At 37.8% G+C, this 16,564-nt stretch overlaps 1 protein-coding gene across 2 annotated transcripts; it reads left to right on the top strand.

Annotated features, from left to right (window-relative positions):
* The first annotated feature begins 74 nt into the window (after positions 1-74).
* Positions 75-14,951, top strand: LOC144014230 (embryonic polyadenylate-binding protein-like). 2 transcript variants are annotated; one of them, XM_077513904.1, is made up of 16 exons: positions 75-243; positions 977-1,178; positions 2,552-2,745; positions 2,833-2,948; positions 3,407-3,546; positions 3,624-3,718; positions 3,794-3,931; positions 5,943-6,038; positions 6,158-6,418; positions 10,489-10,579; positions 10,660-10,779; positions 10,846-10,982; positions 13,431-13,539; positions 14,295-14,425; positions 14,498-14,556; positions 14,771-14,951. In XM_077513904.1, the coding sequence occupies exons 1-16, from the start codon at positions 205-207 to the stop codon at positions 14,799-14,801; spliced, it is 1,959 nt and encodes a 652-aa protein (XP_077370030.1). In that variant the 5' UTR covers positions 75-204; the 3' UTR covers positions 14,802-14,951. The 2 variants fall into 2 exon arrangements, with proteins under 2 accessions (XP_077370030.1, XP_077370031.1); XM_077513905.1 differs by having other exon boundaries at positions 14,498-14,573.
* The last annotated feature ends 1,613 nt before the right edge of the window (positions 14,952-16,564 follow it).

The following is a 16,564-nucleotide window of genomic DNA, read 5'->3' as shown; positions in this document are numbered from 1 at the left end:
GATCTTTGCTGTGAACCGAAAAAGTCGGTTTTGCGAGAACTACTTTCCGTCGCGGAGGAGTCGGCCATATTAGTTCTCGGGTGAAGTGAAGTGGCATCGAGGACTGATTGCAGGTGTTCCGCCGCAGCAATTAAACGAAAAGAGGCTCCCGGCTTTTGCGAAATTTGACCACACCGACTCCCTCAACGATCTGTGAAACGTTTAATGTTCAACGCAATCCAACTGTTTGGATGTTTAAAAGCTGTAAGTAACAGCACATGTTGTAGTTTATCGTTTTATTTGCGACTTTAGACGCTCCAAACCACTTACGCGTTAAGTATCGATGGAAGTATGCGCTTGTAGCCATTTAGCTAGGCCGTGATATTGTATGAACACCGAACATTTTTAAAAAAAAATTAATTTGGAGAAAATATTGCTCGTGTTCTTATTACCTTTGTCATTAGCCGAAACCTAGCTTTAAACTTTAAACTAGATCTTTATTGTCAAAGTTTACTTTTGTTGTTTTTGGTCAAGATGTTGTCAGGACTGAGTTAAAGTAGTTTAAAGTCCTACTCAAACTGTCGTTTAGCGTTGCCAGAACACAATGTTTATGATTTATGAACCACGTCAAGATACAGTTTTAGAGATGTTGAGGGATTGTTTGGCTTCCATCACATGTACATTTCTGAATTAGGTCAGCATCAAAGTCAAGTCAGCCATTGGTGTTTGTTATTCCTGGTTAAAAAAAAAATGGTTGGGGGGTTGTGAAAATAGTTTTTGATGAGGAAAAGATGTCTGCCAGGCAGCTCATGGTATGGTAGGCAAAGGGGGCGAAGGGGGGTAAAAAATGACACAAAACATAATTTTGATATCACCAAAGCAAGTCTTACTTTAGGCTACATGTAACTTTTTTTATGTGACATCTTTTTGTGTCATCAAAGCTTCTCCTTTGACTGTTTGTGGCAGTTAAATAGGTGTTTACTTTTCCTTGACCTAGCCATCAACAATGAACAGCAGCGGACCGACCTATCCCCTTGCCTCTCTCTATGTTGGCGACCTGCATCCGGATGTTACAGAGGCCCTGTTGTACCAGAAGTTTTCCCCCGCTGGGCCCATCATGTCAATCCGTGTGTGTCGTGATATCATCACACGGAGATCCTTGGGATATGCCTACATCAACTTCCAGCAACCAGCTGATGGTGAAGTTGCATTCTTCTTCGCCTTTTTTGTGTGTGTTTTTTTTTAAATTATTTCCCTGATACAAAAAAAACAAACAAACACACATTTTGGTGAGTGGGCACGACCCCTAATGGCCTCCCTGTGTAGAAAGGTCTGGGTGGCATAAATTTTAAGCAGGTCAGGCCTACTAATATTATCTAATAGCTTTTTTTCAAAATCAGTCTCTAGGTAATGCTTAAAGCACGTCCCATGGGTCTTAAAGGTGCAGTCTGCCGGTTTCACTCAGGAAAATGCACTTTTTAAATACAGGATTTAAACAAACAAACTACTTCTCAATTTACAGATCTGGGCTGTTCTTCACATGTGGGGGTGATTTTGTCCTAAACGCCCACACACCCAGCCTGTATTTTGCCATTTTGTGTTTGTTTTTAAACAGTGGGACGTTTCTGTGGAAAGACAGTGTTTTCACCCCTCCAGCCAATCACAGAGTGGGGGGTGGCGCGTCGCAAACGGGGCCAGGCGAACGTGTCGGCTGCGTGACGTCACTCCCGCGGCAATTTGAAAGCACGCACTGATTTTTTTTTTCTTCACTCACTCATTCACACACGTAAGCTTCTGTGAGTCATCACCATTTGTAATCACCATTTGAAAATAGGTCATTTGAGTGACATTGAGAGACAATTGAAAAGATGAGAAAACAAGCTTTTTGTGAAAAGATTTTCCCCACAATATGACTTTGAGACTAATATTTTTTGTTTTGTGACGCTCTGTGATTTAGGTTTAACGTGACAAAGACTTTGATCATTCAGGTCATCCTTCATAACGGTTTCATCAGATTCCATCATGTTTCATTGTAATTTCATACACCGGCAGCCCCTTAACAAGAGATACAATGCTGCCATCCGCTGGCCATAGTTAGTGGGTGTTTTTGATTTCACAACCCATTGACCAGGCTGCGCTGCACTTGGACGTTGCACTGCCCATCGATTTATTTATATATATATATATATATATATATATATATATATATATGTGTGTGTGTGTATGTATATGTTAAAAAAAAAGAAAAGAAAAAACATTAGTTGACATTATTTAGCGTTTATGACGGCATACATCGTGATTTTATTAATTATTAAATGCTTTTGGCAGTCAAAGAGTTGATGTCACAAAGGCATCCCAGAATGGATGTTGCATCTGAGGAAGGGTGCAGCCCTGAAGTGATCACACAATGACAGAAGTATCTAAACTCTCTCTAAAAATAAATCGAATTCAAATCGTTGCAAATTAAACCAGACTTTCTCTGTGGACTTTTGTATAAATATAAGCACTGAATTCTTAACCAAACTCTTTGCAGTGATTGTTATTTTAGTCAAATATGTGTTGATCTTTTTAGCGGAGTGCGCCTTGGATACAATGAACTACGACGTTCTCAAGGGACGGCCAATCCGAATAATGTGGTCTCAGCGCGACCCAGGCCTCCGCAAGTCTGGCGTAGGCAACATCTTCATCAAGAACATGGATGACACGATTGACAACAAGGCATTGTACGATACCTTCTCAGCCTTCGGCAATATTTTGTCCTGCAAGGTGAGTGCTGGTGTTACGACAGCGGTTTGCGTTTTGAACTGATTGAAGTTGATATGCTCAAAGTGTGAAGTGCCGTGTTTCCTCAAGGTGGTTTGTGACGAGAGGGGCTCGAAAGGCTACGGCTTTGTCCATTTTGAGACTCAGGAAGCTGCAAACCGAGCCATTAAGACCATGAATGGAATGCTGCTGAATGATAGAAAAGTGTGAGTACATCAATATATTGATCTGTTATGTTCCTAAAAACAGTCAAGTGATGAAGATTGAATAATGGTGCATGTAAGATAGCGCCATTTCCGGACTACAAGGTGCTACTGATTTTAAAAACTGCAACATCTAAATTTAGCCATAACAAATATACACGCTAGGGGTACACCGATCGATCAGTCAGCCAATTTATCGGCCCAGTTTTCCTTAATTTTGCAGCATCGATGATCGGCCGATCCCTTAAAAATAAATCAATCTTTTTTTTTTTTTTTCTTTTTTTTTTTATTAATAAACTGAACTTTTCCACCGATCTCACCTCCTTCCTCAACTGTCATACGTCATTTCAAATGCTGAAGTAGCAACAATTACCCCAAAAGACTTCTTTCCACCTTGAGGACAATTTATATAACTGTTTTTCTCCACGAGGGGATTTTGAGTGCATTGTTGTCTGCCACAGTTTTGTCGGCCACTTTAAGTCCCGCAAGGACCGAGAGCAGGAGTTCGGCAGCAAAGCTATGAAATTCACCAACGTCTACATCAAAAACTTTGGTGAAGACTACACTGATGACAATCTAAAAGATGTCTTCTCTGCATATGGTAAGAGTGAAACTGTGTAAATCATGTTTTTGCCACAACTCAATCATTGAAATGTTTTTGCGTGCGCCTTCTTTCAGGGAAGACACTGAGCGTACGCGTGATGAGGGATGAGCGCGGTTGCTCGCGTGGATTTGGCTTTGTGAACTACGCGAACCATGAGGATGCGCAGAAGGTATGTTGTCAAGTTTGTGCTGAGAGAAACGCACAACAGGAAGCTAAAGTCAAGTCATGGTTTTGTTTTTGCCAGGCGGTGGATGAGATGAATGGCAAGGAAGTCAACGGGAAGTTCCTCTACGTTGGACGGGCTCAGAAGCGGCTGGAGCGTCAGGGAGAGCTCAAGCGCAGGTTTGACCAGATCAAACAGGACCGCATCCAACGCTATCAGGTAGTGCTCGTAACAATGGCAACTACTAACAGTTTTGCTAATTCAGACGTTAACTGCTTCTGTATCCGATTTGTACAGTCAAGTTTGCCTAACCTTGTGTTTATTTATCACTGGTATCTTCTGTACAGCAGTTAACGTCACATATTTGTCTATTGGCTAGAGCAGGGGTCCCCAACTAAATTGGCAAGAGGTCCACTAATTCGATCAGCCCAATTGACCTGGGTCCGGACATGAAGAACACCCAACTGCAAGAATTTCATTTTCTGCTTTTATTCAATTGTAAACATGTCAATTAAATGACAAAAAAAAACTTCAATTTCTTAAATAATTCAACTTATTTTGAGTCTATTGTTCAAACATTTTTAATTAATGTATTTAATTGTTAAATCTTTCAAAGAAGAGTCCCCATCGCTACAATTTTTGCAACAATTTTCACATAATTTCCTTTCTCTTTCAGCATTTCCTTTATGGCCAAATATATGTCCTCTACTCTCGTATATGAGTTTTCAAAACTGTGATACCCAAAATGTCCTCTATAAATGTTTTAGTCTCCTCTGGATAGAATCGAACATACACCAAAAGCTGAGGATTGTCACTTACATCAGTTGATTGATTCATCCGCAGCTAATGCAATACACCGGGCACTTTGGATTGGATCTGCACATCCTCTGCAGCTCTGCTTGTTGTTGTTTTGGATGACAAGGAAATTTGACGGACCTTAAGTTGCTCTCTGTTCTCTTCAAATAGCGTGTCCGCCATTGCTTCCAAACATTCCTCGACCATTTCCGAGTCATTAAAAGGATTTATGTGTTGCGCCCAAAATCCACTGCACGCGTAGGGAGCACTTGTACGTAGGCAGACACACGGGGCTCGTAGCGCTCGGTGCCGGTAAAATTAAAGCATACGCCTCAATCCATTCATTTTTCAGTGTCTACTTTTCTGACTTTTGACAACCCCATACTTCATCACGTTTGTCGTGAGAATGTGTGCACCTCGAAAAACAAACCAAAACTTTGTGAGCTTACTGGACCCCGGGTCAAGCATAACTGCCCTCTCGCGTGCATATACAAAAATGGCGTATCTGTAAAACTGAATATATCAAGTACATATTCTTGGAGGTCCGGATGAAAGTGTCTTGGGGTCCGGATCTGGACCGCGGTCTGCCATTTGGTGACCTCTGGGATAGAGGGACAACCCCGTTTCTCCCCAGAGTCAAGTTACAAAGTAAAATAATTAAAATCATTTAAAAAAAAAACCCAAACGGTTAGAAACCAATAAAATTGTGTGACAGCCAGTGCTGTCAGTATCGAATATTTATTTTTAGAATCGATTCGTCGGCTAGTTGCATTCATTTTTAATTTTGCATTGAAGTGTACAAGAGCATTTTTTTGAGTGATTTACTTTATACTAACCAGTGTTTGGTGTTTATTTCATACTTTGTATTCGTATAGCAATTTAAAAGAGAAAGGGGGAAAAAAAAGTGGTGGGGGTGGATTGATGATGTGCTATGTTACTGGTTCAGGCATTGTTTTCCAAAGTAAAAACAGATGTTTTCAAATGTCTTATTTTGATTAAACACTGAAGATAATCTGTCTTCTTTCTTGAATGACTACAGAAATCTGTGGACAATTACTGTTGATATGCTGAAGTCAGAGAATTTGGACAATTTTAAATTAAAATATGGCTCCAAATGATGACTCGATTATTAAAATAGTTGTCGATTAATTTGATAATCGATCACTTGTCGATTAATCGATGAATTTTGACAGCTGAAATGCAGCTGGTCACAGAGACAGTCACATGACTTGTTCTCGGTTTACAATTCAGTTACTGACTTTCATAACAAAAATGACAATGTCATAATGATCAACCTTGACCTCTTTCGTATTTCTTTCACAAGTTGGATTTAGTTATTCTTTTAAATGTCCTTTTATTTTTTATTTTTTTTTTCCCTGGATGCTTTGGTTTCTTGATTCAGATTGTTCCATCAGTCACTCTTGTCTGCTTTCAGGGCGTCAATCTGTATGTGAAGAACTTGGATGATAGCATAGATGATCAGAGACTACGGAAGGAGTTCTCCCCCTATGGCACCATAACAAGTGCAAAGGTATGTATTTTTAAGGCACATTTATAATAGTGGGGTCTTGACTTATGAGTTGAATTTGTCCTGTGGCCTGCTTACATCCCAAATCATCTTTTCCCCATTGAAATGAACTACTTGTGTAGGTCATGACGGACGGCTCACAAAGCAAAGGCTTCGGCTTTGTCTGCTTCTCTTCGCCCGAGGAGGCAACCAAAGCGGTGACTGAGATGAATGGCAGAATTATTGCCACCAAGCCCTTGTATGTGGCACTGGCTCAGCGTCGGGAGGAGCGGAAAGCCATCCTCACCAACAAGTACATGCAGAGACTGGCCACCCTCAGGAGCATCAACAGTCCTCTCATCGACTCGTACCATCAGACCAGCTACTACATGACCATGCCGCAGGTATAGGCCACATCACCGATTTTTGTTTTCGAACACAATTCCATGTCAGTATACCAGTGGTGCCATGGTTTGCAAGTTTACTGTGTTTTTGACGACTAGCGATGTGAGCATGCATCGAAAATTGATGTAATGCCGATGTAAAGTGCTTAAAAAAAAATGCATCGATTTAATAAAATAAAAACATGGATTCGCAATGCAATTTTAACAGTCATGCCTTGCACAGTTTTTCATCATTTCTAAAAGGGGACGGACAAATTTTTTTATCGGGCATTTTTTGGTGGTTGCACTGATCAGAATAGACGACTGGATAGCCGACTGCCCAGACACGCCTGTGCAATCTGTTAAAGTCACAGGGCGGCCGTCTTGCCCCTCCCATCTCGCGAGCAGACTACTGTATAAACTATACGGTATACATACAGATGAGACATATACGGCTCGTAGGCACTTAGTATAAGGCTGGGTGCGGGGTGGGGGTTTGTGGCGGGGTGGTAAAAAGTAAAAAAAAAAAAAAAAAAAAAAGTGGATGTATGTACTGCTTTGAAGACCCCCTTTTTCTTTTGTCACTCATTTCCTTATACCCCATTATTAGATTTGTCAGAGGCATCTTTTGTTGAATTACAGTTAATTATTTAATAAAAAAAAAATATATATACAAGTTTCCTCCTGTGAATATCATTACGCATATAAATTATACATGTATTTAAGGTACGTTGTAAAATATCTGAAGTCCTCTTGTTTATGTTTAACAAATTTAAATCATCCTAAATCATGCAGTTTCTAGTTAAGTACTGTCTCAAATGTAATCCAATTTCAATACTGTAAATGTATAGGTTCGTATGTCGAGAAACATTTCTTGGCGGCCTTGTTGCTTCAACAGTCTTGGCCTATCAGCTATCCAGTCATATATTCAGATCAGTGGGTGGTTCTTAGGTTAGATCTTTGTAAGTAATCAGTTGAATGTTTTAAGTTTTGTAAGTGGCTCCTCGTTGACTTAATGAGGCATTTTTTCGCTTGTGGCCACTGCATCAGATGAATTACACTTGCGGTGAAATAGTGTCGCCGTTGTTGTGTCTGATTAGTCCAGTAGAGGGCCTCAATGTTATACTTGTTAAACAGACCTCTGTTTAGTTTTTGTTTGATTTGTCTCAAAAAAGTGCAGCAATAAAAACAACAAAGCAAAGAGGGGGTTGGGGAGTACTGTATAAGATGCAAGTATGAGAAGTGGTAGAAAGAAGCAAAAAAAACAAACAAGTTAGCTCCCCCTTTACATAATTTGAAATCAGAATCTATAAAGTACACATACATGTATTTCAATACATTTTAGAAACTTAAACTTACTGTAGGAAATTTATTGAATGCAGTGAAGTTTTGTAATTATTGCCCCAAACTTCAGCACAGTACTGCAAATAAGGAGAGACTAACGAACAGTACAGTGTGTGGAGAGATTTACTGTCTAACACCCTCTTTGCTTTATTTATTATTGTAACGTTTCTTGAAATTTTACTCTGTATGTATTTAGGTTTCCAGCTAATTTTATCATCAATAATTACCCCCAAAACCTTGATTTCACGAACCCTCTCAATTTCTACCCCATCTACTATAATCTTCACCTGTGTATTCATCGTACAATTTCCAAATACCATTTTTTGTTTTCCGTAAATTTAATAATTTTTTATTGCTATGAAACCATATTTTAATTTGTTCATTTCTTTTGTTATTTCTTCCTGTAATCGTAACATATTATCCCCTGAGTAAAAAATATTTGTATCATCAGCAAATAACACAGAATGTTCTATTTTAGAAACTACATGCATATAATTTATATACAAACTAAAGAGTTTAGGGCCTAATACTGACCCCTGGGGGACACCACAAACTATCCAAACACGATGAGGAATAATCACCCAACTTAACAAACTGCTGTCTCCTACTTAAATAACTTTTTATCCACTCAAGCACACTTCCCCTAATACCATATCGTTCTAGTTTATTTATTAATATATGATGGTTAATAATGGTTAATGTATCAAATGCCTTCTTGATGTCTATAAATACCCCTGCAGAATATTTCTTGTGATCTATAGCATTTGTAATTAGTTCTATTGCTTCTATTATTGCCAGTGTTGTTGATCTATTAGACCTAAATCCGTACTGGTTTTCAGCAAGGATGTTATATTTTTTCCAAAAATGAGTCTATTCTGTTATTGAAGAGTTTTTCCAATATTTTTGAAAATTGTGGTAGTAGAGAAATTGGTCTATAGTTAGTAAAGTAATGCTTGTTCCCAGTTTTATATACTGGTATGACCTTAGCCATCTTCATTTTATCTGGAAACCCACCAGTCTGAAATGATAGATTATATATGTATGTTAAAGGTTTAGAAATTGCCTTAATTAACTTTTTTACTAGTGACATATCAATATCGTTACAATCAATAGATTTTTTTTTTTTATGTTTAATGACTATGTCCACTATTTCTTGTTCCGGTACAGCTTTAAGAAATAAATAATTAGGATTTCTCTCTGGTAAATATTCCTCATAGTTTCCAATATCAAGCATTTGTTTCGCTAATGTAGGTCTCACATTTACAAAAAAAAATCATTAAATCTATTAGCTACTTCATCCATGTTATACGTCTCTACAGTCTCATCAATAAAATACTTGGGCAAACTATAGTCCTTATTACCGTTTCTTATAATATCTTACCATTGTATTTGTATGTTTTAACTGTTGTAAGGTGACCTTGAGTGTCCAGAAAGCCACCTATAAATAAAATTTATTATTATTATTTATTATTATTATTATTATTATTATTAGGGGTGTTAAAAAAAATTCGATTCGGCAATATATCGCGATACTACAGCACGCAATTCTCGAATCGATTCAATAGGCAGCATCATTAACATCCATTTTTGTTGAAAAAATATTCAACAAAACGTCTAACTTTCATACCTTAAGTATGGAAGAATGTTATATTAATGGAACATTAAGCCTTAATATTTGATTTCAATGCTGTTCTAACATGAAAAAGGTTACAACCTGTTTGTTAAATACAGTGGCTCAGTTATAAAACTGAAGTTTCAGATCAATAAAGAATACATTTTCATACAAATCTTACAGTGTACATTGTACAAGTTTACCGAATGGTATTTTCTAAATTTGAGTAAAAAAATCGCAACAATCGCCTTGTAAATTCATATCGGGATTAATCGGTATCGAATTGAATCGTGACCTATGAATCGTGATACAGATCGAATTGTCAAGTACTAGGCAATTCACACCCCTAATTATTATTATTATTATTAAACACTCAAAATTATTATTATTATTTTTTTTTTTTTTTTTTTTTTTATAAGATTATAAAAAGTTAATGTTGAACAAGGACAAGATGTAGATGTTAAAATATAAAGTCATCTTTTGGTTATCAAATGTGTCATTTTGTAAAATAAATAAATAAATGCAAAAATAAATTTAAAGGAATACTTGACTCATTGAGCCATTTGCAGCAGTAAAAAGTTAATATTTTGTCTATAATTAATGTGGTAATGTCATTATTTTTCATGTACAATTAATACCTTTTTAAAAAGTAATTTTTCTACTTGCTGTCGACTGATGATTACGACATGACCTGTGCAGAGGACGTAGGTAACGACCAATCATGGCTCAGTTTACTGACCAAACTCAGAAAACAGGTGAGCCTTGATTGGTCGTGACCTAATTCTTCAGCGCAGGTTATGTCATCATTAGTCGACAGCAAGTTAAAAATTTACCTTTTAAAGGTATTAATTGAACATGAAAAATAATGAAGTTATCAAATTCATTCTGGACAAAATATTAACTTATCACTGCTGAAAATTGTTCAATGAGTCATGTATCCCTTTAAAAAAATCTGGAACTGAAAATTGTATTGAATCAGGCGCGAGTGAATCATGACATGCCAATTTGTGACCACACTTGTAACTCAAAGCACACGTTTTAAATCGTGAGTTCCAAAAAGCTTTGTCAACGTGCATCTGTTTTAGTTTTTTTTGTTTTTTGTACGTTTGATTTGAAATGAGCATTTACCTCGCAGGCTTCCACACGCACATTCTACGAGCACAGTCCTGCCGGCAGCAACATGAGACCAGCGCCTCGCTGGACCGGACAGCCGCCCAGAGTTCACGGTGACGCCATCGTCTTGACCGTTTTGCGCACGTGTTGAAACTCCAAAGGTGACACGAATGACGCTTCGCGTATCCCTCAGGTCCGTACTCGTCCCAATATGTCGGCGGCTCCGCCCCCCGCCCCGGCTCCACTGCCATCGCCACAGTGAGACAGGCGTCCACGCAGGCCCCGCGAATCAGCAGCTCCACACAAAAGACAAGTGGGTACCAGCGTCTGATATCAGTCCCAGGACAGCATTTGGAAATGCACCTTTTTCTTTCAACAGGTAACATTGGAACTCAGACTGCATGCGGGCGAGCCAGCTTGCCCGGCGTGTCGAGGAGCGGCCAGTTTAAGTACTCGGCGGCGGTGCGGAACCCTCAGCCGGTCCTCTCTGTGCCTGCTTCCATGACCAGACTGCAGGTACGCAGCCAAGTTCTGCTCACTTCCCCAACCCTGAAACAAATCGGTACGTTGCTATCTTGACTCGTGAGTTTTGTGTCTTTTGTTGCTCAATTGTTGTTTTTAGTTTGTGTATGTTTATTAGGGATGTAACGAGAGCAGCAATATCGTGATGCCGCAATATTAAAACTGCCACAATATATGTCGTCGCCGTGTCACGATACTCATTCACTGCCAGTCATTTTAGAAAATTGTAAAATTTTCAATACTCACATGATATTACATTCAATAATTATATATAAACCGAATCTACCAAATAACAGAATAGACTCCCTACTTTTTGCCCCGTCCCGTTCTTTTATAATTGACAGTAGAAAAATGTAGGTTTGCCAAAATACAGCCATTTCTCCCATGGACTCTGAAACTGTGTTTATTTCGTATAAAATGGGGCAATGATGTCATCTACCGGTGGTTGGGCATCAGTAAAGTTGTTTCCAAGTTTGATATTTACAGTGGAGCATGCTCAGATTCGCCCCCATTTAGCACCGCTCTAAAAAATATAATTGACAAGTATACTTGTCAAAGGCAGTGAATGAGTTAAAAGCAGCACATCTATTTAAAAAGTCAGGTTGATTTCATCTGTGCAGTTCTAGCACCCTCTGGTGGCTACTTTTTTAGTACAGATTAATTTTCACAAGGTATATTTTGGCCCTTTGATGTTTCAAATCCACATTGATGGTCAGATGACGGGGAATGTAATATGCTTGTGCAGAGTCAATATGCGGATTATAATAATGTGTATTAGCAAGTAACAGCATCAATATAAAGGTTATTTTAGTTTACGAGAGCTAACGAAAAAAACTAAAATTCAAAAAACAATTTCATTAACAAAATAAAATAAAATCGAAAATGCTTTTTTTTTTTTTTTTAAAAAAGAAAACAAAAACTAACTGAAGCTACATTTTATGTTTACAAAACTAACTAAAACTATAATTATAGCGAAAACGTCCTTCGTTTTAGTCTTTGGTACCATTATTAATTGAATTCATGAGCCTTTGGGGATGATTTTAAATGTGATTTTTAGTAGATTTATTTTGATATAAACCGAAATAATGACGTTTGTCACACAGAAGTGATGTCATCTAGTAGCAGCCAATAGATAATTTTCCATTTTACTATGGTGTCTATTAAATATTGCGCACAAGTAATACTGTGGACTTTTTTATCAAATGAAAGCTAAGACTGAAACTAACTGAAACTAAACTTTTTTTTTAAATAAATAAAATTAATAAAAAAAAACTAACAGAACCAACCTGAAAACTAATTAAAACATACTAAATTGGAAAACAAAACTAAAAAACGAAATATAAAGTATATTAACCCTGCTCAGTATTATTATTTTATTTTATTTTATTTTTTTATTTTATTTTTTTTATTATTTTTTTTTATTTTTTTTTTCATTTTTTAAATTTTTTTTCTTTGTATCGCCACCCTCCCCACAATATCATACTAACTATCCTATCGTGACCTTCATATCGTGATCATACCGTATCGTGATGTTTGGATATATATCATTACATCCCTAACGATTCAATTCTTTTTTTTTTTTTTTTTTTTTTTTTTTTTTGAAAATGTTCATGGTTTACGATATGTCAGTTTCCATCCAGTCGTCATCATCCATATCCGTACACTTTACATTTGTGTCCACACTTTTGAATCTTAGTGTCTTATTGTACAACTGTGACTGTTTTATCTTTCTACCATTTAAAATTATATCTCTTTATAATCATTCAAAACTCCCTAAAACATGAACACTTGGGGTGCACCTTTACATTGAAAACAAATCTATAAATAAAATAATGCATCAAAAATAAAAGATGGGACATGTCGAATGTTCAGAATTGTTGTGCATGTGAAACTGTAACGTTTGGCCTCAAAAATAAATGTGCCGTGCGCCCCCTGATCCACAAACACCCATTCAAAAATTCACAAGCAGAATGGAATATCTACAAATGGCAAGTTATGACAAATGCACTGATGAAAACGCGTGTAAATCGCAGATGTTTATTTGTGGATCTCAAAAACACTTGAAAATCAAATATGTATTTTGTTTATTTATTGTGAAATCTCTCTCCAGCCTGTTTTTAGAACCCCAAAGAAAGACATTTGGCTCATTTGAGTCCTTATCACTCATTAGGCATCACATCAACACACAAATGTGCTACCGTGTGTGTGTGCCTTTTGGTTTCATTGCACTATTTATTTCTTTAAATTGTTTATACATGAATATTGTTCAATACAGTCCTGTTTTTCTTCATTGAAGTATATTATTTAGGCGTGAGGAACAAATAGAAGTGAAGTACCAACTGTATGTAAGTGCCGTTGTTTTCAGTGCCTCCGCTGGCTGTGCGTTGTAAATATTTGCGTTTTTTATTTTTTGTTTGTTTTTGTTTTTCTTTCCCTCCTAAGGCTGTTCCTGCCCCTGTGATGGAGCATCCCGTGCATGTGAAAGGCTTGGAGCCACTCACGACCTCGATGTTGGCCGCAGCACCGCTTGTGGACCAGAAGCAGCTTTTTGGTACGAGTCAGCAAACGCAACTCATTTAACAGGGGTGTGAATTGCCTAGTGCCTGACGATTCGATTCATATCACGATTCATAGGGCACGGTTCGATTCGATACCGATTAATCCCAATATGAATTTGTAAATCGATTGTTGCTTTTTTTTAACTCAAATTTAGAAAATACTATTCAGTAAACTTGTGCATGTACACTGTAAGATTTGTATGAAAATTTATTATTTATTGATCTGAAACTTCAGTCTTATAACTGTTAGCCACTGTATTGAACAAACAGGTTGTAATCTGTTTCATGTTTGAACAGCATTGAAATAAAATATTAAGGCTTAATGCTCCATTAATATAACATTCTTCCATGCTTAAGGTGTGAATCCTAACCCTAAGTAAGACGTTTTGTTGAATAGTTTTCCATCAAAAATGGATGTTTAAAAATCGATTCGGCTGCCTATTGAATCGATTCGAGAATTGCGAGCTGTAGTATCGCGATATATTGCCAAATCGATTTTTTTTTTTTAACACCCCTATCATTTAACAAGATGAGAAATTTGACTACAAGTCATTTTTATTCATACAGTATAGCATACCTACACAAATGACATCTTACAATATTCTGAAATATTGATGACAATAGATGGATTGACGTTAGCATGTTGCCGTGGCCTTCCATTTTCTCACCATGAAAATACAAAGTGGCGTGAATGGTTGCAATATTCATTTGCGGCATGTGGGTATGTTGTGTCCACGCTGTGACACAGGTGAGCGTCTATACCCGCTGATCCACGGCCTTCACCCAAACCTGGCTGGAAAAATCACCGGAATGCTGCTGGAGATTGACAACTCAGAGCTGCTGCGAATGCTGGAGTCACCAGAGTTGCTCCACTCCAAGGCAAAAACAACAACAACAACAAAAATCAGATTGGGCATTCCATCAATTCTCTTCTTGCTTGTTTTGAATCAGGTGGACGAGGCTATTGCCGTCTTACAAGCCCACCAGGCCAAGGTCTGCTCACCAAAAAAGTGAGGAATGCTTTCAGGTCAGCCATGTTGATGCTATTCAGTGGATAGATGCTATACTGCGCTCGATTGCGCAATTGTCTCGTATGTTTCACCTGTATCGAGTCGCAAATCCATAGACTGTAACATGACTTAAATTAGTCAGCCTGAGCTCAAAGCTGACACAAATCAAATGAGTGAAATATAAATGCAACTAATTATGTAGTTTTCTTTGCAGGTGGTGGGTGACGACTTTCTCAGAGGAGTGAAGTTAATTAAAAAAAAAAAAAAAAAAAAAAAAAGTTGAAAGAAAAGCAAAAATGTATGTTGGCTGTAACTAACAAAAGGAGTTGAAGCTGTTTTGTTCTTTTTTGCAATTTCTTTTGTTATAATATAAAGTTCACAATATAGGCATTAAACCTGTCTGGAGTCATTTCAACATGTTACAAGCAAACATCCATTGCTAACACTCAAGCAGCATCATGTAGCGTTTATCTAACCTGGCAATAGCCAGATTGATATTGCGCATCACTCAAGGGAGTTCTCCACAATATCCATCTGGAACTACTCCATGGTTAATTTGCTCGGGGAAAGGCGGACATTCTGTACAATACTTCGAGCTGATTGGCACAAACATTTACCAGTGTCAGGTTTACCTGTTTGACATGTATTAAGCACGACACAAAAAGGAGAGAAGCCACTCAGTTCAAGGCTTGCGAGGAGAGGAACTGACTGATACAATTAACTCCTGCACTCTCTGAAGAATACTCTCCTCATTGCTGAGTACGTGTGGTCAAGTTTGCAATCATTTCTTAACAGAAAACAGGCAGCCTCAGCAGACTGGCTCGAGCCATTCTGCTGCGTTAGATGTGGTTCTTAAGCTTCTTGAGCAAAGCATTCTTCATTGCATCAAATGTATGATAATTTATTCACAATTATTCCTACAATCAGCTAAAAAAAAGCATGAAGCGCCCCTCACTGTACAACATTCAACAAGGAAACGGTGAGTAATTCTGCGAGAACAGAATGAATTGCAGCGTCCATTCATCCTTGTTCGGTTTGTCCGTTTGCGTCGGCGCATGGCTTCCTGGTTTCGTCACAGCTGCATGTCCCGCCCCCAAACGCAATGTTGCTCTGTGATTGGTCCGAACGGTGGAAATCAACAGGCTCGGTACTAGATGTATTCTCGGGAGTTTGTGAATCCACAAATATCGCAAGAATACAAGCGTTTAGCCACGAGTGGCTCCAAATCCAGTATAGTAAAAGCCATAACAAATGACACTTTCACCCATTAAGGCCTTAGAGCGCCTGTCAAAGCATGCCTCGGGATTTAGAATCTGCCCCAAAAAAGTTTTCCTGTAAATTCAACAATATTGGCAAATGCTTATTGAGATCTCAGCTCCTGACGCAGATAGAAACATCATTCCAAAATCATTTTAGAGCTTACACCTGTGGTGTTTACGCAAACAAATGTATTATTATAAATCTTCCATATATATTCTTTTAAAAATTAACAACTGTCTCATCTGTGGGTACATTTACCTTCAACATGAGCGCAGTTGAAATAACCTCATAATTATTCGTCCATTCCGTTACAGAACCATCAAAATTTTCAACATCCTCGTCTGCAAACATATTTAATATGTTACTGTCGACTGGTTTCGAAGTTGTCAATTGCTGTCATTTATTTAATAACCGCGAATCTGCGTCAGCCATAAATGCCCAAATAAAATTCCAAGACATGACCCACGTCACCATGCCGTGTATATTCCGATGCTTTTCCTCGGCTAAGAGATCAAGAATTGGTTATTAAAAAAATAAATATCCACTTTCCTGCCTTTAAAGGTCGAAGAGTGCCAGAGCAGTCCTGCCTCTGGTAGAAATGCAGTAATGACATTTTATTTATAATCATTTAACGCATTTTCTTATTGTGCTTTGAGAATGTCATAATAGCTGTAAACTCATGTTACATTCATTTAAATTTTGGTTAAACTGTAATCTTGATCTCACATGAACAGAGCACATCAAGCAA

The sequence above is a fragment of the Festucalex cinctus genome, chromosome 2 (genome assembly GCF_051991245.1).
Source record: "Festucalex cinctus isolate MCC-2025b chromosome 2, RoL_Fcin_1.0, whole genome shotgun sequence".
NCBI lineage: Eukaryota > Metazoa > Chordata > Actinopteri > Syngnathiformes > Syngnathidae > Festucalex > Festucalex cinctus.
This window is presented reverse-complemented; position numbering and strand designations above follow the sequence as displayed.